The sequence below is a fragment of the Mustela lutreola genome, chromosome 1 (assembly GCF_030435805.1).
Source record: "Mustela lutreola isolate mMusLut2 chromosome 1, mMusLut2.pri, whole genome shotgun sequence".
Lineage (NCBI taxonomy): Eukaryota > Metazoa > Chordata > Mammalia > Carnivora > Mustelidae > Mustela > Mustela lutreola.
In genome coordinates this window covers 95,022,281-95,046,837 of record NC_081290.1, presented here as the reverse complement: position 1 = coordinate 95,046,837, position 24,557 = coordinate 95,022,281, and the positions used below count along the sequence as shown (strand labels likewise).

General features: G+C 35.2%; 1 protein-coding gene across 1 annotated transcript in view; it reads right to left on the bottom strand.

The window, feature by feature from the left end:
• The window catches only part of LOC131828777 (bifunctional heparan sulfate N-deacetylase/N-sulfotransferase 4), a 246,817-nt gene that overhangs the window by 135,079 nt on the left and 87,181 nt on the right, over window positions 1-24,557 (bottom strand). The window contains exon 2 of the mRNA XM_059169785.1: window positions 4,710-4,797. Coding sequence (XP_059025768.1) covers window positions 4,710-4,797 — 88 coding nt within the window. The remainder of the gene's footprint in view (window positions 1-4,709; window positions 4,798-24,557) is intronic.

Genomic DNA, 24,557 nt, shown 5'->3' with positions numbered 1-24,557 from the left:
ATATAAAAAAAAAATAGGAAGTGTTGGTGAGAATGTAGAGTAAAGAGAACATTTGTCCACTTTTGGCAGGAATGTAAACTGGTGCAGCCACTAGAGAACACAGTTTGAAGGTTCCTCAAAAAACTAGAAATAGAACTACCATCCAATCCAATAATTCCACTTCTGGGTATTTACCCAAGGGGGTGGGGAACAAAAAAAACACTAATCAGGAAAAGATACATGAACTCCTATGTTTACTGCAGCCTTATTTACAAGAGCCAAGATAAGGAATCAACCCAAGTGTCCATCCATAGATGAGTGGATAAAGAAGATTTGGTATATATACACAATGGAATATTACTCAGGTATAAAAAAGAATGAAATCTTACCTTTGGGGACAATATTTCATTTGAAATATTGAATGAAATAAATCAGAGAAAGACAAATATCCTATGATTTCACTTATATGTGAAATCTAAAAAAAACAAAACAAACAACAATATCAACAATAATAATGCAAAGGAGAAACAAACTCATATACAGAGAGGATAAACTACTGATTGCAAAAGGGGAGGGGAGTGGGATATGGGTGAAACAGGGTGACGGGGATTAGAGGTATAATCACCCAGTTATACAATAAATAAATCACTGGGATGAAAAGTATGGCATAGGGAATATAGTTAATAACATTGTAATATCATTGGAGACAGATGGAAACTACAGTTATCATGGTGAGCATTTTGTAGTGCAAATGACTCTTTTTTTCTGATTTTTTAAAAAGATTTTATTTACTTGAAAGAGAGTAAGCATAAGCAGGGGACAGGAGCAGAGAGACAGGGACAAGAAGACTCCATGCTGAATATGGAGCCTAACACAAGATTCGATCCCACAACTCTGAGATCATGACCTGAGTGGAAATCAAAAGAGGGACACTTAACCAACTGAGCCACCCAGGTGCCCCTGAATATGGTTTTCAAATCACTATGTTGTACACCTGAAACTATCATACATATGTCAATGACACCTCAATTAAACATTTTAAAAAATTAACTTCAGAAAATGTGTTCAGTACATTGCAATGCATGTAAAACCTTCAAGAGGAAACATGGCAAATATATTTCTAAGAATGTTACTTATATTGATAAATAAGTGGGGTTTATCTTTTTATTGTATACCTATGTATGTTAGATATGTGTTTCACTGAATAACTTATAAAGCACATACATAATAGGTGTTTGTAAGAATGTTACTTCTGTATGTAAGAGCAGTGTTATTTCAGTTGATTGTGTTCCCCACACTGCATTGCAAACACTCTTTAAACTCTTTAAAGGCAAATAAATAAAAATATAAACACGTGTATGGATGTAAACTATAATTTCAAAATTAGAAATTAGAGTGATGTGCATTATTCAGTTTACTTTTTTCATAAAATTTGATCTTATAAAAAAGTATTTTTAAAATAGCAATAATAAACACATAGCACTTAGAACATGCTATCCGTTATTCTAGATGAGGGAGATATGATTTCCATCTAGAGATGCAGAAACTGAGGCACAGATAGTTTAAGTAACCCGTTTATGTTCACAAGCCTAGTAAATGTCAGTCTGGATTTGAGCAAAGCAGTCTGTTTCTAATACCTACTCTGAACTAGTAATTTATATAGTAAATTGAAAACAAAAATCAAAGAGAGGTGAATGAATATAATACCTTTTTAAAAAATTTCATGTTTGAAAATTTATAGTTTTATATAAAAAATGTATATTTTTTTCATAAAAACATTATTAATACAATTTATGAATATCCATGAAGTAATTGATTGAGTCATATTCGATTTATTATTAATTACAAAGAGTGGCAATGATTGCCACTAGAAGTTATGTCCTACAAAAATAATACTTGTAGCAGAAGACATCTTCATGCTGTAATGTATTCATTCTCTGAGTTTTCATTGTGCAATTCCAATCAAACTTTACATATTTTCATACCAAAACATTTTATTTCAAACTCCACACTTTTATTTTTTCCTTTTAATCAACAGTATGTCTTCCCTCTTTCAATTTGTCACCTGTGAGGGGCTGACTGCTTAGGGAAAGCTTAGGTATATGTCTTTTTGGGTGAGATTGTTTTTAGCATGTGAAGGCCAGAGAAACTGAACAGGAAAGGATACATGGGAAATACAAGTGAGTGGAGCAGTCTAAGAAATGAAGACTCTCTCATTATTACACTGGGCATATGTGATTAAATGTCTTCAAAACAATGAGGCTCATCAATCAGCATCCTCATGCATTGGGAAATCAGAACATCCTAGTAGAGAGCTGAGACAATCATTGTGATGAGACCGTCTTCTAATAGTTACACATCACAGTGGAGTGCAGGTATAAAGAGAGCACTTCCCTGATTTGCAAACTTTGCTCCATATACTTAAGCCTGCATATAAGAATGTGACGAGATAAGATAGAGGTATGCCCTCCCTGTAGTGGGCACCACCAATGTTAATTCCACTCTAGAAGAAACCTTGGTATCTCTGAGTAAATTAGTAAGTACTCAATACAATATGATTACACCTTTGAACTACAGTTAGGATGCCTTTCAAGGATTCTACACATAAAGTAGCAAGTCAGTGAGAGTGTCATCCTTATGTGAAAGAAAGTAAACCTCTGGCATTTACAAATTTATATATATTGCTTGATTTCTAAAGTGTACTATCGACACAGCATAACAGAATAAAGTTTTTCTTTTGTTATTTTTGTAAGGCTCGTACCGACATAAAGAGTCGAAAGAGTCAATAAGGTCTTCTTAAAAGATATAATTAAAATGAATTTTTTTGTATCTTCCTCCAACAACCATCCCTGTGATATTAACTAGTGAGTTGTTCATTTCCTACTGGATTTGTACTGTATACATGTTCAGGATCATAAAGAAGAAATGAGAAGTGTAATAACCTGCTATCAACATTAACTCTGTGAATGTCTGGCAGCTTTAATAGTTCTGAATATGAAAAGCAAATAAAAGAGCTGAGGCAGTTATCCAGATATATTTCAAACAAAAGAATGGCTTTACTTGCACTATATAGCTATTTAAGACCAAATAGTATTGTTTGTGTGTGAACTCCAAATAATCCCATAATTCTTCCTCTGCATGAGTAGATATAGTTTTAGAGTTATCTGCTTTATAACTTCAGAATCAGGGCTTCTTAGGCCTGAATTCATTTCTTGAGGGGGCTTTTGAAGAAGATTTACAAAACCATGTCTATTTTCAAAATTGTAAGCTGGAATTACTTTGCCTGTGCAGATATGATGACCCAAATCTCTTTGTGCAAAATGTCCTTTTAAAATATGCAATCATTTAATTTATCAAATGGTCTAAATACTAATTTTCCTTCTATTACTTTAAACAGATTTACATGTTTCAAAGCAGGAGGGAAAAGGCATTAAAGAAAAGCCAATAAGACATCACTGCTTCAATATTCTAATAAAACAATCTGAGCCTCCTTGGTTAAACATTAAAAAGCTTCTTTGGGTAAGTGAGCTGCATTTATGATAATTAAAGACTACCTTTGCATGGGATGTTTTAAATGTCAATACCATGCATGCACAGAGAATACCAGGGAATGTTTTCACTAAGATAGTATGAAGTAACAACAGTGCAAAGTCATAAAGTATTTGGCTTATACCACAACTGCAGAAATAGGAGCGGATAGTAAAATTGCCCTAATACAGCTCTAACACACCATTTTGTGTTATGTCTGCCATTATTATAAGATAGTCACTTCTATGCACATAGTTTTCTCCATATGGGTGCCAGACATTAGAATGTTGGTACTCAGAATATAAAAGTCATATTCTGGAGATGAAGATGGGTAAAGAGGTGAGAAATATAAGAATAGAGAGTAGTGCATGAACGCCAATTAAATTTTAAGAAATTGTTGAGAAGCTGATACTGAACAGAAATGCAACTGTGGGGAGATGAACATGAGAGACTGTGAACTCTGAGAAGCAAACTGAGGGTTTTGGAGGAGAGCGGGGCGGGAGGTTGGGTGAGCCTGGTGGTGGGCATTATGGAGGGCACATATTGAATGGAACGCTGGGTGCGGTGCATAAACAATGTAGTCTGGAACACTGAAAAGAAAAAAAAAAAGAAAAGAAAAAAAAAGAAATGCAACTGTGGCTGAGTAGAGATGGAAAGAAATATAAACCTTATTACGATTGTTTTAATGCATGTTGGACCAAGTTGTTCTAATATTTTTAGGGAAAAATCCTGAAAGGGTAATTAAGCAAGATGACCCTCTATTATTAATTTTCTTTGAGGCTATAAAATTGCTCTCTGATCACCAGATGTTTTCCAAAGGAAAATGTGTACCAAAATGGCAGTCACTTTGATTATTATTGGAGTGTCATTGCCATCATCCTCATCCTTATCATACTCATCATCACAATCACTATGCTTTCTGCTTGGACTATGCTGAGACACAAGAGGCATAGTCACAGAACGATGATCATGATTTCTTTTACTGAGTTGAAAAAGTCAATTCTTTTCCTCTTTTGCCCTTGATTCTAACAGTATTTGCCAAAGTAAACAAGCTCATTGATTTTGGATTTGGCTGCTCATATAATGCACCCAAGTTTTCCCCATCATCAGTCTGGATATTCTATTTCTCCTACTTATGAAACATTTAAAATCCCCTCTCCTATTTATATGTAGCTGCCTGAGAACACAAAGCTCCTTCTTACCTGTGTGGTAAAACTTCCCTGAAAATCCAAGGTTGAAGGTAAAATTTGCAACCTGAGTGCGCAGTAAATTTTGAGTCTCTAGTAATGCCTGAAATAAATAAGAAATTAACATGATTTTAGAAAAATAAATATGAAGCTTTGGGATGCCTCTTTTTCAAATGTGTATGCATGAGTGAAACAAAATAATATGGGCTTTCTTGCTTTTGGGGTTTTTGATGGATACTGTTATTTGCTATTCATATTTTGGGTATTATAATCGCTATTGTTATTTTTATTGAAGTTCACCAAATTACGAAGCAGTTAAGTCCAAAGCACATTGTAAGTTGCTGAAAGGCAATTCTCTAACCACATAGCACTGAAATCATTTTTCATTTCCATGTGAGACATTTCTTGATTTCAGATTATTACACTTTTTTTCCTCAGGGGAAATTTTTCAGAGTTGTTGGATGTAGCAAGTCTTGCATTTGTTGGTAAGAAATAGGAAGGTAACATTTGTTTGAGTTGCTATTTATTTAACTGTGCTATCTCCCCTATCATTTTTTAAAGGCTAATCATGGAATTTAAGGCTTGGGTTTTTACTACACAAACTAAAGAGAAATGAATAGTTTAAAGGGTGTTGATTGAAAATGTTGAGACATGAACAAGTCAAGCACAGATAGGAAATAGATAAACAATTACATAAAGAAAAATTTCCAACTGTGGCAAAATGTCCCGATTTTCTGTATTTGGAATTATTATTATTATTTTTTTAATTTTTAATTTTTTATAAACATATATTTTTATCCCCAGGGGTACAGGTTTTTGAATCGCCAGGTTTACACACTTCACAGCACTGACCATAGCACATACTTTCCCCAATGTCCATAACCCCACCTCCCTTCTCCCAACCCCCCTCCCCCCAGCAACCTTCAGTTTGTTTTGTGAGATTAAGAGTTACTTATGGTTTGTCTCCCTCCCAATCCCATCTTGTTTCATTTAGGAGAAGAATAAATGGAATTATTTTTTTTATAATGCATCTAATTTTACATTAATTTCTTTCTTTTTTTTTTTGTTTTACATTTTTGGCAATCTCTTTTTTTTAAATAATTTTTTATTTTTTATAAACATATATTTTTATCCCCAGGGGTACAGGTCTGTGAATCACCAGGTTTACACACTTCACAGCACTCACCAAAGCACATACCCTCCCCAATGTCCATAATCCCACCCCCTTCTCCCAAACCCCCTCCCCCCAGCAACCCTCAGTTTGTTTTGTGAGATTAAGAGTCACTTATGGTTTGTCTCCCTCCCAATCCCATCTTCCCTCGAGAAGAATACATTAATTTCTTATTTGTCAACAGGATAAGAACCGACAGATAGTAATCTTTGGATCAGACTTAGTCCAGTAAATTTTCTGCCAGTCCTTCAACTGCAATTATTCTTATGTAGCATAATTCAGAACTCTCAGATCCTTGGCTTTTTGGTTTACTTATTGACTCAGAAGGCATTTCCTGTTTTTAAATAGATATGTAAAGGGGACTTACTTTGTTCTGATGAAAATGAGAAACTCATTTCAAACTATTTTTGCTTACTGCTAACCATATGTTAAGGTGAGTATTTTTGCTTTTTGCTAACCATATGTTAAGGTGAATAAAGAGTCAGAAATTAAGACAATTTTTTTGAATATTAGTCACAGTGGCTATGCATTTGCTTTAAAAATTTGCAAAACTACTTACTCTCTCAGAATTAAGAGAACTCCTGCAAATTAGTTTAATTAAATAAAAGAAAAGAGAACAACGAGGATGTTGGTGACTATATAATCAGTGGATATCCAAGGTTACATTTAGTTATTTCAGTGTAATCTTGGCCAATCTTACATATCATGAATTGAATAGAAAAAGGGAAAAAACAGATCGATTGGTTTAACTCAGTGGTATAAAATATATTTTTTAAAGTTCTCAAAAAGAACAAAGTAGGGGCGCCTGGGTGGCTCAGTGGGTTAAAGCCTCTGCCTTCGGCTCAGGTCATGGTCCCAGGGTCCTGGGATCGAGCACCCGCATCCAGCATCGGGCTCTCTGCTCAGCAGGGAGCCTGCTTCCCCCTCTCTCTCTGCCTGCCTCTCTGCCTACTTGTGATCTCTCTCTGTCAAGTAAATAAATAAAATCTTAAAAAAAAAAAAAAAAAGAACAAAGTAAATATTAAAAAGAGGTTGGAGTTAAAAAAAAGTCGATTGGACCAGCTGGGCATATTGGTAACTCTGGTGGAATACAGTTTTAAATAGAAAACATCACACATCATTTTATCTTAGTTTGCCGCCCCCCCCCACCCCGGTTTCTCATTTTATTTAATGAACAGTCCTTGGGACTCTATATCTTGAAAGAGTTCATTAAAAACATTTCTCCCTTCCCCAGTATTCCTTATCACTCCAACCCCCCTCCAACTCTCTAGCTCTGAGTTCTTGAAGTTATTGTTCTGCATTTATATCTCCGCTATCCATTCTTAAATTTCCTAAATATGTATTGTAGTTGCATAGAGTGTTGGGTGTAACAAGCATAGTCCCTTTAACCTAGGACCTCAATGGGTAGAAAGGGAGAGAGATTTTAAATAGACAGTCAAACAAATGTGTAATTACAACTCATGGTAAGTTCTACAAAAGAAATCTAGGGCATGCTGTGAGAGACACAGTAAAGGATTTTAATTTATACTGAGAGTGTGGGCTTACACTTTTGATGTTTTCTTAGGGACAATCAAACATCAATCTGTTTTTTCCACAATCAACTTGCCACCACTTTAGAATTCTCTCATTGTCTTTTTCTTGGGCTTTTAAAACACTGTGGTCTGCTAACCTATTCCCACCTTTAAGTTTTACCTTCCTCTGCTCTGCCTTACAAATGCTAAAATTCTGCAAAAATGCTAACACCTGGCAAGACAAGCTCACAAAAGTGAGGACAGATGAATATTTTTCCACCAGTGCTAATTAACTCTATGAAGAATTTGACAGACTCTTCCATTGTTGAAAGAAATAGAGTTCTCTAGTCATATTCTCCCAATATGTAATCTTGATTAATGTGGGAGTAAAAATGACAATTGCTGTAAGTAAAAACAAAACAAAATAAATGGATTAAAAAGCAAATCCTAAAAGCCTCCAATCCTGTCTACTTCAGTATAAAAAATGTTCTTTGATTTCCAAAATTCAGGGAAAGAAAATTTCCATGGTCTTACAATGATAAAAGAGAGACACAAATAATAATGAGTAACAAAAGAGGTCTAATTTTAAAAATAAAAATCAGAAATAAGGATAAAAGAAGAAAGTATTAAACCACCAAAATTAAAAAAGAAATGTAGAAAAAAATAAAGAATAGAAATATAGGAAAATTTTCAGAAGAAATGTTAGACAAGAAAAAATACAAATATAAAATTATGAATAAATGAAATATAATGAAAAAGTTATTTTAGAAAAACTTGTTTATAAAGTAAAAGTAATATGTCTCAGAGATAAAAATCAAATTGTCAAACTTAGGAAATAGCATGTCTCTATAGATGTGCTTTTTTTATCTGACTATTTTGTGAGGAAGTTTGACTAACTTTTGAACATAAATGTAAAATGAAATATATTTAATGTTTGGACACTAAACCTCAGTTATTTCTTTAATAGTTCACATCATAAAAAATATAAACAGCTTTGAAGTTTTCCCTTGCATTATTTAGGAAGAACTTACTAAGTTACCTGATTAGATATTAAAGAGAATAAACATATATAACAAGAAAAATCAAAAATTCATTCTTTTAATAAATATCGCTTGCATTCATTTAATGTTCTCATAATGAGTTCCTTAATATTTAATAAAGCAATTCCAACTTACCCTATTGCAAAATGTTAAAGAAATAGTTCTCAAGCTTTATTTTTCATAAAAATTTTTAAAAGAGACTGCTAATATTGTGGATTCTGGGGACCCACTTGAAGAGTTATTGATTTAGTGTTACATGATAGGGTCCAGTCCTGTGTATTTTATCATAGACCCCAGTCGGTTCTAAAAATGGTCAAAAGCAATTGTTTCCAAGTTACCCATAAGAAATGAATTGCCAGGGGTGCCTGGGTGGCTCAGTGGGTTAAAGCCTCTGCCTTGGGCTCGAGTCATGATCCCAGGGTCCTGGGATGGAGCCCCACATCAGGCTCTCTGCTCAGCAGGGAGCCTGCTTCCCCCTCCCCCTCTCCCTCTGCCTGCCTCTCTGTCTACTTGTGATCTCTATCTGTCAAATAAATAAAATCTTAAAAAAAAAAAAAAAGAAAGAAATGAATTGCCAGAATGTTTACAAGATAACTTTCTCCAGACCCATGCTCTGGGAATTCTGAATTAGATTATAAAAAAATAGAACCTAGGAGATTAAGAGTCATTTATGACTTGTCTTCCTCCCAATCCCATCTTGCTTCATTGATTCTTCTCCTACCCACTTAATCTCACAAAACAAACTGAGGGTTGCTGGGGGGAGGGGGGTTGGGAGAAGGGGTTGGGATTATGGACATTGGGGAGGGTATGTGCTATGGTGAGTGCTGTGAAGTGTGTAAACCTGGCGATTCACAGACCTGTACCCCTGGGGATAAAAATATATGTTTATAAAAAATAAAAAATTAAAAAAAAAAGAAAAGACAAAAGAAAAAAAAAATGGAACCTAGGAAACCGTAATTTTAGTATATGTGCTGCTGAATTTTTCTTGTAGCTTCAAATTGAAGATTAAAACCATCAAGGAACTTATGGAAATATTAAGTTAATGTATTATTTAGACTAATTTCAAATTATGTTGTGTAAGTCTTAATCCACTCTGATATTTAGGTAGTTTAATATATGGCTAACCCTTTCCCTAAATATACGTAATTTGTAAGGCATGACCATCTACATATATTGATATAGCCTTATACTTTTAAAATTTCAAACCAAATACATAAGTGTGATAGATTTTGTTCTTTTTTTTTTTTAAGATTTTATTTTATTTGTTTGATAGACAGAGATTGCAAGTAGGCAGAGAGAGAGGGGGAAGCAGGCCCCTCACTGAGCAGGGAGCCCCATGTGGGGCTCGATTCCAGGACTCCAAGATCATGACCTGAGCTGAAGGCTGAGGCCCAACCCACTGAGCCACCCAGGCACCCCAGTTTTTGTTCTTTTTGTACAGTGTTTTTTTTAAATATATATATAGTAACTCATAAAAACAATATCTTATTTATGAGGTAGGAGCCAGAAGAGGTTATCTTTATTCTTATTGTCCAAGTGGATAAAATTCTTTCATGGAAAGTTTAAATGGCCTATGTAGATAACACATGGAGAGGCCAAAATTGAGTATGTTTGCCTTAACACTTGGTCCAACCTTAATAGCTTCAGGTCCCACTATAGTAAGTTTGTGTAGCCATCCAGGATGAAATGACTCAGGATTCCATGAACTTTTGGACACACTATTTATTGATGTACAAGTGAAGATGATTGAGGCTGATTGAGGGCGAAAGTATGAAGCTTTTGAAGTTCGCTTTTGGTAGTCTCTGCCTTCCTTCCCTTTAGAAGCAATCCACACTCCTTCAGAAACCTATTTATTCTCTCTCTCTTTTTTCTAAGGATTTTATTTATTTATTTGTTAAAGAGAGAGAGATAGAGAGAGAGTGAGAGTGAGCACACACACAAGCAGGGGGAGCTGCAGGCAGAGGGAGAAACAGGCTCCCTGCTGAGAAGGGAGCTGAGTACAGGACTCAAATCCAGGACCCTGGGATTATGACCTGAGCTAAAGGTAGACACTTAACCAACTGAGACACCCAGGCTTCCGTCTCCTTCTCTTTGTAAAAATAAAGCCTTACTGCCACTCAAAGAGGAAACTGTCTGATATAATTTACACATTGAAAAAAATTTTTCACACAAATACACAAAGTCTTCCACAGTGTTTCACACTGAAGTTTGTCTATGATTGTGTAATGAATGAGGTAACTAAGGAAGAATGAATGAATGTGTGTAATAATAATACTAAAGAAATCTGGGGGCCTTTTGTGGGGAGAAGGTTTTGGGGATCCTTCTGCTGAAATCATACTCAATTTGAAGAACAGCTTGCTGAGTAGAAAAACACCACTGCATTTCAGAGCAATTGCCCTCTTATCTCTCCACCCATCACTTAAGTGTTGCACTCCCAACTCCCAGTCTCACCGAAGTCTCCAGGAAACCAGCGATCTGAGACTTACCCTCTGGGCTCTCTTCCTCCTTGTGCCATTATTAATTCATCCATCCATTGAAACAATATTAACTGAACACCTGCTATGTTTCAGGCACTCTTCTAGGTACTAAGAACACAGGAAAGAATGCTAATAATAATCGAGCCTTTACTGTGTGTTAGGTACTCTGAAAAACACTCGGTTTGAATTATCTCTTTAAATCTCCCTATGATCCCCTAACCAACCCTGTTTTACAAATAAGGACTAAAAGGCACAGAGAAACTAAATAAGCTACATAAGTTTATGGAGCTGAAGTTGGAAAATTCTGACAAACAAAACCAATAAACTTGTTCTTGTGGAACTTAGGTTCTGTTTAGGTGTACAGATGATACACATGGAAAATCAATCATAATTATTTAATTGCAAATTTTAATTAGTGGTGCAGAAATAGTGTTATAGTATATGCTATTCTTTTTTTTTTTTTTAAAGATTTTATTTATTTATTTGACAGAGATCACAGTAGGCAGAGAGGCAGGCAGAGAGAGAGGGGGAAGCAGGCTCCCTGCTGAGCAGAGAGCCCGATGCGGGGCTTGATCCCAGGACACTGGGATCATGACCTGAGCCGAAGGCAGAGGCTTAACCCACTGAGCCACCCAGGCACTCCTAGTATATGCTATTCTTAAAACTAACACAGAGTCCCTACATTTCAACAGGATGGGCACCATGCTCTATACAGCCTTTCTGAAAAAGTGACAATTTAGTTGAGCCATGAAAAATACGAGGCCAGTCATGCCCAACTCAGCTCTGGAGGAGTGTGCTCTGGGCAAACAGGGTAGTAAGAACAAGGCCCAATGTCAGGAAAAACCCTGGTATCTTACCACACTCTACTTCATCTCACATAAGACAGGATTTTTACATTCTAAATTGATTCCTTTGGCTACTTGCTGAGAAGGTATTGCAGGAAAACTGGAACAACCCCGGAAAGTCATTGAGGAGGCTTTTGCAGTAGATCCAATAAGCACAAAATAAAGGCATGGCTTCATACTAAGAGTACTGGGAATGAAAGGAAGGAAGGACGGACGGACGGACAGATGGATGGGAGTGTACTTGTTGCTGGGCTACTGTGGGAAGTGAAGTGGAGTGTAATTTCATTAATGCTTCAGATTTCTGACATTCAGTGAGTTGGGGGGAGAGTTGGGAAAGGTTTATAGCAGCAATGTCCACAATAGCCAAACTATGGAAAGAACCTAGATGTCCATCAACAGATGAATGGATCAAGAAGATGTGGTATATATACACGATGGAATACTATGCAGCCATCAAAAGAAATGAAATCTTGCCATTTGCAACAACGTGGATGGAACTAGAGCGTATCATGCTTAGCGAAATAAGTCAAGCAGAGAAAGACAACTATCATATGATCTCCCTGATATGAGGAAGTGGTGATGCAACATGGAGGCTTAAGTGGGTAGAAGAATAAATGAGGGAAAAATCAATACTGGCACTGCTACACTAAACATTCTCACAACAGGCTGGCTTGTTGTTGAAACTTCTAGAACACTCCTAACAGGAAAGACGGAGCTTAAAGTTCTAGAGCATCATTGCTTTTAAACCTTTGTTATCCATAATTGGAGGGCAAGCTTTAGGAACTAACTGCATAAGGAATGTATGTATTGGTAACGGGAATAGTCTCATAGCATAAGGAGTGATTTTTGCATACTGGAAGGTTAAACACTGATGCTAATTAAAATACTGGCAAAGAGAAGAGACAATTTGAAAGTTGGTTTGACCTTGTAAAATAATATTAACTCGTGTCACGTATGTGAAGAGTTTGCATTTTCTGCTTGATTATCAAAGAACACAATGAAGGTTATATAAATCATTAAATTTGAAATACATTTACAGTGCTGTAAATTTTATTTTATTGCATCAGCAAAACAGTCCATGTGACTTTGATTCCTTCCTGGGTGTGAATGGATTTTTTGTGTGTCCTAAAGTTTGTTACTTCAAAGTTTCCTGGGCAGCTTCGTGTTCATAGAATTCTAAACCATTCTTACTTCAGTTCATTCTGAAAGTATGTGAGATGAACTTTGACTTCTGCTTTCTGATTAGCAGTCTGGTATTCTTCCTGGGATCAGAAAATTTCCTTAAACAAGGTAAAATACTGCCCAGTTCTTATAAGTCCCAAATTTTCTTCAACTGTACTCTCATTTTCAGTCCATGTAGATCATCTCAAACAATGAGTGGTTTCTGTTCCCATGTTCTACCTAATTCACTGGAACTTTGAATTAAATACGTTTGAATCAAATATGAAGTATAAGGCCCTTCAGATAATTTATACATTTGTACAAATAGTTTTATACATTTATATATAAATTTTTAAAAGATTTTATTTATTTATTTGAGAGAGAGAGAGAGAGAGAGAGAGAGAGCATGAGTCGGGAGGAAGGGGAGGAGCAGAAGGAGAAGCATATTATCCCAGAACAGGGAGCCCAATGCAGGGCTCTACCCCAGCACCCTGGGATCATGGCCAGGGCCAAAGGTAGTCGCTTAGCCACCTGAGCTACCTAGGTACCCCACATTATGTATAAATTATACTTAAGTGATAAATTTATACATTTATTATTTGAACCACTGGCATTCTACTTTAAAAGTTTTTTCCTCCAAGCTTGGTCTTTAATTATATTCTTTAATTTACTTTTCCTGTAGGCTTTGCTCCAAGTCTCTATCATGGCCTACAAATTTTTTGAGTTATAAAAAGATAAAAATTTAACTTCAGAGTTCATGGTTTATTCATGGTTTTCTTTAAAGCCTTTTATGCTTTTAATGACTGTTTTCCCTAAGCTAAAGTATTTAAGTAGATGGTAGAGTGATATTGAGATAGAACTAGCTTATATTAGGACTTCTTTGGGGATGTGGGATGAAACTGGTCATTGTAAACTCAATGACTAAGAGATGGCTTCAGGAATAATCAGGAATGAGACAGCCGGAAGAAATGTACACATGTACGAACAACACAAGCAAAATAACAAAGTCAAACCTTCCTTGGGTGTGTGTGGGCAGAAAGTAGTTGATGATTAAACATATTTCCAGGGATTTTCACTTAAAGTCTGCACTGAATTGGTTTAAATTCTATGTGTGTTAGGTTGGAACTTTAAAATGTAACCTGAATCACTCTGCAGGATCCTGACTCCTATGCTGGGGAGCCAGCTTGATGGAAGTGCAGTGTACTGCTGTGGCGGCTCTAGAACACAGATAGAATCACCCTCTTCAGAGTTGCCTTGGGGTCTCTGGAGTGTGGGAGCTTGGGCATGGATTATTTTACCATATGAGGGGATAACCAGGGAAACAGGGTTCCCAATTACAGAGGAGTATTTTCCAAACCATGATCCATGGTTCACTAGGTCTGTGAAATTTAACAGTTCTATGAAAATGTTCAAAATGTTTGGGTAACACTATATTATACCCCTCTTGGGAGGTTCTTAATTCAAACTAACATACTGAGTTTCCTCTTCAGCAGGAAAAAATTTGTATATGATTTACTTTAGCTTAGCTTTTTCTCTGAACTATTAGCCAGCACCACCCACTTCCATTTGCCCAAATCTGATACATATATTTTAGGGAAATTTTTTTTTTTTTAGGGAAAAATTTTAAGTGGATGGCTAATCCCTTAGAAGTAGAAGTATTTCCTGGATTCCTGCTTGGTATCCAATGCAAGTTGCAGGATAGAATAGTTGTGATTTTATATAAAATGTGATTCTCTGGTGCATTTTTATTTATTTTTCATTTTTTTAAGATTTCATTTATTTATTGGACAGGCAGAGATCACAAGTAGGCAGAGAGGCAAGCAGAGAGAGCAGGCTGTCTGCTGAGCAGAGAGCCTGATGCGGGTCTTGATCCCAGGACCCTGGGATCATTACATTAAACATGTAATGTTTACATGTTTACAGTCATTACATTAAACATGTAATGACTTAGTTTTTTCTAAGTGATCTAAAGAAAGAAGTATTTTTAAGAAAGAAGTATTTTCCATTTCTACAGGATATCTCTAAAGAACTTCAGATCAGTTTTTTAATATTACAAAATTGTGGAAAAAAATTAGAAATAACAATTACACTTTTGATAAATATGATGTTACTTCTTGGAGCATCTTATTCTTATTTGAGAAATTATTAAAGACAAATCTCAAGTTGCTTCATTAACAAAAATACTTTTAATTAAAAGATTGAAAATATCTCTCAGTTCTCATTTTATTTTTAAGTCTTTTTTTTTTTAAGATTTTATTTATTTATTTGACAGACAGAGATCACAAGTAGGCAGAAAGTCAGGCAGAGAGAGAGGAGGGGAAGCAGGCTCCCCACTGAGCAGTCAGCCCGATGCAGGGCTCGAACCCAGGACCCTGGGATCATGACCTGAGCTGAAAACAGAGGCTTTAACCCACTTAGCCACCCAGGTGCCCTATTTTTTAAGTCTTAAAGAAATGAAAGTCTCCTTCATAAAGAAGCTATCTCCTTTATCAAGTTCAAATATTGACATTGTTTTTTAGGACTCCTGCTTCTGCTTTTGCTCATGGCTATAGTCTTCATTTCTCATTCCTTACCCTCTTTTCACTCCGTATGAGTCCAGGGTGGGCTTACAGCAATACTCATGCAACACAGGTACTCGATGATTGTTGGGTGATATTGTAATTGACTTTTCTAATTTCATCTCTAGAAATACTTCCTACTCACATACTAGTTAGGAATCTCTTCATTGCTGAGATATTCACTTAGTAGCTTTATTATATAATTAGTTGATTATATATTGTGTTATAACAATTCCAAAATGTTTCCTGAGTGCAAAAAAGTATACTTTCTATTTCCAGTTTTATACAACTCCCCTTTCTGTTGTCAATGCACCTTGGAAACACCGAACTCCATGTCGGATTTTTAGTGTTGAAGACAGACTTCAGAGATTCTTGGCATAGCTTTGGCAGCCATGTTGGTCCTATAATAATTCTCCTAAAAATGTCCTGAAACCATAGAAGGGGAATTCTGTAGATGGTAAGTATTCAGGACTTTTTTTTTTTTTTTAAAGATTTTATTTATTTATTTGACAGAGATCACGGGTAGGCAGAGAGGCAAGCAGAGAGAGAGGAGGAAGCGGGCTCCCCGCCGAGCAGAGAGCCCGATGCGGGACTCGATCCCAGGATCCCGGGATCATGACCTGAGCTAAAGGCAGAGGCTTTAACCCACTGAGCCACCCAGGCGCCCCAGTATTCAGGACTTTAATTTCAAATTTTATGTCCATCGCCCTTTTATTCAATATTAAAAAGAAAAGAAAATTGTCAATTTCCATCATTCTTGTCTCACAAGAACAAGAGATACATTACTGAGAGTACCTGAGGGTATCTGCAAGTTTTTATCTGCTTTTTCTTAGGAGAGGTATACTTCTTCCCTTCTTCTATGTGGTTTCAGTCCTAATTTCTCTTTACCCTAAATATAAGTGGATATGAGGTTAAAGTCTCTATGACCTTTTCAGTGGCCAAGCTTTTAATTTCATTTAGACCAGACTTGAAATTATAAACCATACATTTTAACTTTACTGTAAAATAACTTCACTGTCTCTCTGTTAATAATTTAAAAGAATGAAAACTTCGCTATATTCATAGATTGAATTCTGTGAAACTATAGTTACCATCAGGACAGAGCAAGCAATAGTAAATAAGAAAGGTTGATAATGGTGAAAATAGTTGTGTGCAGTAATGATTCAACTGATATGCTACAATCGATTTGAACGAATTTAAGTCCTTGACTTTGTTGGGTACTGATGCATTGCATAACACATGTTATGCATGTTAGGATATGTGGCATGCTGATAAATATATGCTTTGTGTCCCACAATGAATATATAAGTTTTCTATCTGAATATAAAGGATATGTGTTAATAATTACATTTTGGAGTTAATAGATGAACAAACAGGCTATACCTAATAGCAAAATCATTATTATCAGTGTTTACTCTATTAATATGGTGCATAGTAACTTAACTGCTTATACTTTAAAAGTATCTTTGTATTAGAATATTGACATATTTGGATAAAAGGATAGGAGTGTCAAATTAAAAAATCAAGAACACTCCCTTGATGACTTGGAAAAAAAAAGTATTATTGATGATAGAATTGAAAATATAATGACTGCTTATTTTTAATTTAAACATTGTAACAGAATAAAGTCAGTATTTAACAAATATGAGTTTAACAGGTAAAATGAGAAAACTATAGTTGCAAATAAACACAATTACTTGTAGTTACCAAATTCACTGTAAGTAAACATCAAAAACTTTGTCACCATAAGGAACTAAATTCCAGCAAGCATTTACTGAGCCACTTCTACCTCCCAAGTAGTCTCCTAGGTCCTAGGCTCTGCTAATATATTGTGCACATTTTAAAATTATATATATAAGTAAATATATTTATATAAATAAAATTATATAAATATGTTATGTATACATATTTGTAGCCTGCATGTGAAAATGTTTCTATGTTTAATTTTCATGCTACCTTACTTTATCTCAACAAATCTCCTTTTTTTTAAAATTTCATGATCAACTTTATATACATTTGAAAATTTTTCATATGATACATAGTTGAACATTTTGCAAACACATATTCAGATACACATATCTTTAAATGTGTCTCATAAAAATAATTTCCAAAGTCTAAATATCAAGTCATGAGTCAATGCATATATATTTGAAGCATCAAAGCTTATTTGTTTTTTAAGCTCAGGTGCAATAGAATCTTCTCATTACACAGCTAAGAATGTAGAGATACATCTATGTATCTATAAATTTTTAGGTTTTATTGTAAATATGAAGACTTATGTCATTATCTATACAGAACCTTGATTTGGTTATAGAAATCATTACCAAAAATATTAAAACTTATGCTATAGGTAGTATTTCAAGGTGGGCTTTTCCTGTACTTAGTAGGCAAATCATTTCCTAACAAATCTATCCCTCTGACAAAGACTTAAGGGTTTCAAAAATAAAAAAAAAAGCTCTTGTGAGATTTAGCTGTCACCTCCTCAAGCTCAATTCTATTTAAAGCCTAATTATAATTCACATTCATAACAAAACAGGTTTGACATCATCTGATAGTCTACCAACTCTTCTTTCCTGTAGATGAGGGAAACTAGTGAGATACTCATGAAGGAGAACAACAAAATAAAAATGTATTAATGGTAACTTTTTCCAGAACAGTTGTCATTTCCCAATGAAAGAAGGCAATATTCAAAATATTTTCTATGTAAATTTTATCCTATAGAGTTCTGTGGCTGTCCTTACACACATTTCATGTATTTTTAATGATTTTGCTGTAATTTTCAGATTCTCAAATAAATGAAATATGTTACTTTATTTACTCATTCAAAAAATATTTGAGGGGCACCTGGGTGGCTCAGTGGGTTAAAGCCTCTGCCTTCAACTCAGGTCATGATCTCAGGGTCCTGGGATCGAGCTCCGCATCGGGTTCTCTGCTCAGTGGGGAGCCTGCTTCCCTTCCTCTCTCTCTGCCTGCCTTTCTGCCTGCTTGTGACCTCTGTCTGTCAAATAAATAAATAAAAATTAAAAAAATATATTTGAGTAGCCAATATATTCCAGCTATTCTATGTATTAAAGAATCAGCTTAGCTTTGAGCAAACCAAAGTACTTTCTCTAGGAGTATATCTTCACATGGGTAAAACATACAGTAAACAAATAACATAATGATACAATAAGAAGAGCATATTGGCAAGCCACTGGAGAGTTTTAAGCAGAAGATACAGTGCTCATCATACTTTGAATCTTTGGCCAATGCATGAAGAGTTGGCCAAGTAAAGGGAAGACAAAGATGGAAGAGGGATGAAAGCATTTAGAAGAGAGAGAAAAACTACCCTCATTGAGAAAGGAGTATCTTGGAGTGGATGGTGAAATAGGAGGAAAAGGGTCAGGTTTGGATTGTAGTTTGAAGATAAAGGTTCTGGGACTCTATCAAATGATGAATTGAATGCAAGTTGTGAAAGAATTGGACACAGAGTTTAATGACTCGTGGATTTGTTCAGATTTGGGCTATTAGATGAACATTGAAAATTAGCAGTTATTCTCCAAAAGTGAAGTATCTCCTCAAAATTCCCAGAGTATCATTTACCCAGTATCATTCAACTCTCAGAGTAGGTAGGCTTCACCTATATAAAGTGGGTGTCCCTGACCCACTAAAATTTTTGGCCCAAACAATATATTTTCTTGCTGGGTTTCATGAGAGTTCAATAAGTGTGGAATGATGGTAAGTTTTTTCAAATACTTTAGAGGGGAAAAAAATTATGGAACAAATTATTGGGTAAAAATACTGCTCTAACAATTTTTATTTTTTTTAATTTTTAAAAAGGATTTTATTTATTCATTTGACAGAGAGAGATACATGTTTATTTATTTGACAGGGAGAGACACAACGAGAGAGGGAAGCCAAGCAGGGGGAATGGAAGAGGGAGAAGCAGGCTTCCTGCAGAGCAGGGAGAGCAATGCAGGTCTTTATCCCAGGACCCTGGGATCATGACCTGAGCCGAAAGCAGAGGCTTAAGGACTGAGCCACCCAGGCACCCCATGCTCTAACAATTCTTAATTTAAGAACTCTATTATATATGTGTTAAATGCAAAGGAAATGTAACAGAGAAACAACTATCTAACCCTACTGAAGGAATATGAAACATAGGGAATAAAGAGCATATCATTACCAATCTTTTTATGTAAACATTATGGTCCATATATTAGATATTATAAAGAATTTATGCTTTTAGCCCATTCACTGAATGTTGAAATAAAACTCCTAATTATTATTTCACTAACTATGGATCATTTAGCATTATAAAATAACTTACCAAACATTAGAATTTGTTGAAACAAAGTCTTCCTGCTTCTGTAAATGAAATATAGTAGCTCTTTAAAATATGTTCTTAAGGAATCTCCTTCCCAGAAGATATTTAATCAGCTACAGGGAAGTTTCATTTTATTAACTGAGTCTGGTTTGACATTGCAAATATCTCTCACCTTGGGTCAAATATGAGATAAAGTCTCTAAAAAAATATCTTACTCTTACATTCTGCATTGTTTTACATTAATCTCTAGAATTACCTTTAGAGATTTTTGTCATCTTTATTCTTCCTAATTGCTGCATCTATTAAGCAAGGCAGATATTTTTCTACATTTCTTTGTTAATTACTAACATATCCCACATTTACATAAAACATTTTTGGGGGCCTTTTCTGTGGTAACATTTCATGGCTAATAGGAAGCAATTTGCTTTCCTTTATTAAGTGCATTAAAACTTCATGCCCTAGACATCATTGACGGTAAACATTTGATTCTGCTCAAATTTAATGCACGGAGGCATTTGGCTGTACCATATTAGGTTTATTTATGTGCTGTGTTCTGCATTGTTAGCTGCTAATGAGACTTCAACTCTTATTGCTCTAAGGCCTGAACACTAACCTCATTTTAATGAGTTCATTATTTGCTGTCTTCTGAAAGGAAGACAACAAATTTTCCTTTTAATTAAAGGTCAAAACACCTCTGGTGAAGGAAAAGGAAGAGGTTATCAAGCCCTGGGATAAGATGAGAGATAGCTCTTTCAGATTTCTAAGTTAAACAGAGCTAGTGTAGGCTGGGGTAGGCGGTGGTTTCCCAAGAATATAGACAGTCAATCAATCTCAGGAGACCAAGGCGCATCTAAATTTAAGACAAATGAGAACACTACAGCATGATAGCTAATGTGCCTAAGACTTTGTAAAAAATGAAAGTCAGCCAAAGTAATTAAAGAGGCCTTACTCCTAACCAAAAGGGCCACGTGGATCAATACGGCTGCAGGAGCAAGAGTCGTCTTTCGCATGACCAATGAGTTACAGAGTCCAGAGAACACATGCCATATTAATTGAGCCAAGAAAAACTAATCTCAACTATTTTATCACAGAAAGTGAAGCAAAGGCAACTCAATATTTTAGGGGATACGTTGACCTAGTATGAGGTAAAAAGAATATGTATATTCAGAGGAGACTTGGTGCTAAAGTGAAATTCCTGGGGATGTCAGCTGTTACTTGCATTTGCAGGCAAAGCATATCTCTAACCATGGGAGAAAGGTGAACCTAAGTGATATATAGTTCTGTCACAGCAGATACTATGAACAACTTGCTACTTACATAAATTTTAGTATAAACGGAACCAAGACATTTGAACATAATTAAATGGAACATTTGTATTTAACAAATAGTGTGGTTACATTAAAATCCAAAATATTTTTATTTTGCCCTGATGACATAGACATTTCACACATGAGTCATTTTGTCTTGTGTATTGCTCCTTAAAGTTTAAATGTTTAATAACTTATTAATATTTACTTATTCTTAAGATTTTATTTATTTTTTTGAGAGAGACAGAGAGAACACGAGCAGAGGGAAAGGCAGTGGGAAGGAGTCCGACGATGACGATGATGATGCAGGGTTGGATTCAGGACCCTGAGGTCACCACCTGTGCTCAAGTCAAACTCCTAACCAACTGAGCCACAAGGTAGCCCTATACTGGCATTTAAACATATACCTTCAATAGCTTTATGTGTAAAATCTCTGTACCTTTTTATATTTCTAGCATTGTTCCTAGTGTAGAGCATATGATAAATATTTCAGTAACATTTTCTCATTTAGAGTATTTTTAGATTTACAGAAAATTTGCGATAGTGCAGAGTTTCCACATACCAGTACCACAGTATCTTATGTTACTGTGGTACATCTGTCACAATTCATGAGCCAGTACTGATACACTGTCATTAACTAAAGTCCATACTATATTCACATTTTTCTCAGTTTTCCACTAATTTTCTTTTTTCATTCTGGATCTCATCAAGAAACCACATTACATCTAATTGGTTATCTCCTTAGGCTCCTCTTGATTTGAGATTCATACCTTTTTTTCAGAGCAGTTTCAGGTTTACAGGAAAAATTAGGAAGCACAGAGTTACCATATAACCCCTCTTCTCCATATCCACAGATCCCCCATTTGTTACAACTGATGAATAAATACTGACATATTATTATTAACCGAAGTCTATTGTTGATAGTGGTGTTTGCTCCTTTCGTAGTAAAGTCTATGGGTTTTGAGAAAAATAGAATGCCATATAACCACCATTACAATTTCATGTAGAATAGTTTCACTACCCTAAAAATTCCATACACTTCACTTATTCATTCTTTCCCTCTCCTTCTGGCAACCACTAAGTTTTTACTGTTGCTATAGTTTTGTTCTTTAAGGATGCTATTTAGTTGGACTTACACAGTATGTAGCTCTTTGCATTGGCTTCTCTCCCTTAAGATTCCTCTATGGGTTTTGTGAGAGAGAGTGTGTGTGTGTGTGTGTGTGTGTGTGAGTGTGTGTGTCTTGATAGCTCATTTGTTTTTGATGCTGAGTACTATTTATTAAAAGGAGAAAGCAGGCCCCAAATGGAGTCACTTGTGCTATATATCATGTCAGCAAACCAAGACTTAATACCTAACCTAACTGCAGCTTGAATGTCTCCCAGGAATGTAACTTTAACCAGCCAACCTGGAACTACCTGGTCAGCACTCCTGAGGTAATCCTTTTGATAGATCCTCTTTTGTTTCTCATAGGAGAACCAACCACCTTGCCTAAAACTTTGCATCCTTTGCTCATAACTGCCTTTTACTACCCCCTTTCCACCCTTAAAAACCTTTGCTTTTTTTTTTTTTTTTTCCGCTTAATGGAGCTCTTCCTGTTGCTAGATGGGATGGTGCCCAATTCATAAATTATTGAATAAAGCAACTTTGATCTTCAAATTTATTTGGTTGAATTTTTGTTGTTTCATATATTCTAACATCTGGATATACAATGGTTTATTCATTGACTTATTAAAAAGCATCTTGGTTACTTCCAAGTTTTGACAAATATGAATAAAGGTGCTATAAAATTCATGCTCAGGTTTTTATGTAGAAATAAGTTTTTGACTCATTAGAGTAGACACCAAAGAGCACAATTCCTGAATTTTATGGTACAAGTATGTTTACTTCCATAAAGAGCCACTAAACAGGCTCCCAGACTGACTGTACTGTTTTGCATTCCCATCAGAAATGAATTTGAATTCCTGTTTTTCCACATAGTCCCCAGCATTTGGTGTTGTTATTGTTTTGGCTTTGGGCGTTCTACTAGATCTGTAGTGGTATCTCATTGTTTAAATTTGCAATTCCCTAATGACATATGATGTTGAGCATCTTTAGATTTGCTATTTCCATCTGTTTATCTTCTTTGGTGAGTTATCTGTTCCAATCTTTTGCCCACTTTTAATTGGATTGCCTGTTTTCTTATTACTGAGTTTTAAACATTTTTTGTGTATTTGGATGCAAATCCTTTATCAGATACGTGTTTTATAAATATTTTCTCTCAGTCAGGCTTGTTTCTTCATTTTCTTAACAGTGCTTAGCGTTAATTAAATAATACTTACTAAATTTTTCTTTCATGGCTCATACTTGGAGTAAAATTTATTTGGTAAATGAATTTATACAAAAAGATCAGTTTTTACTGAGCATCTTTTATGTACATAGCACTGCAATATGGACAAGAGTAAAATGAGGTGGGAAGGAAACAATATAGGAAACATTTCTTTAAGGAGCTTAAAATACTGTATTGTTTTTTTAAGAAAAAATCTGTATAATTTCTCTTAACTCTATTTTATGTTTTTACTAAATGTGTTTGAATAAAATCAAAGATGGTCAATTGTATACTTGGGAGTTATCCTATAAATATTAGTATAGATTAGCCTCAAACCAAAAATATCCAGCTAACAGAGAGAGTAAAATTGGTTTTAAAAATTTCTCTTTGACAATTTCTTCCCTTTGGCTTTTGCCCAATGCACAGAGGGGAAAATCAAGATTTGAAAAAGAATAAAAAAATGAACTTGTTTCAAAATATTTTTAATTTGAGAAACAGATTATCCTACTGAGCCATGAATAATGTCTTTTGAGCATTCCATAATTTTCAAAAGGCTGTCATATAGTATTTCACTTAAGCTTCAAAATAATTCTAGGTGCTTTTATCTTTATTTCACAGAGAAATAAAGTGGAAAAGAAAGTGGTGTAGCTCGATCAGGCTCTAAAATCTAAATTTTATTATTTCAAATCTGTTGTTCCTCAGTTTCTACAGGAATTCATCAGCTATTGTAGTATGGGTGGCAGCGTCTACTGACTGATAGCTGAACTGGGACTACTTTAGCTGAGCTATGTATATAGTTAAAGAAAATACCCTCTTGGGGCGCCTGGGAGGCTCAGTGGGTTAAAGCCTCTACCTTCGGCTCAGGTCATGGTCTCAGGGTCTTGGGATCAAGTCCCACATGGGCTCTCTGCTCAGCGGGGAGCCTGCTTCCTCCTCTCTTTCTGCCTGCCTCTCTGCTTACTTGTGATCTGTCTGTCAAGTAAATAAATAAAATCTTAAAAAAAAAAAACAACCCACTTCAGTTCCAGAATTTAATGTTCCAAGGAAGGAGTTAAAACTCACATAAATGAAATAGTATTAAATAATTTTTAGTAGTATTTAAAAACCAATGCTATATAGATAGTGAGTGCTTGGAATTTCAATTAGAAATTTATAGAAATCAAATTTACTAGAAATCAAAT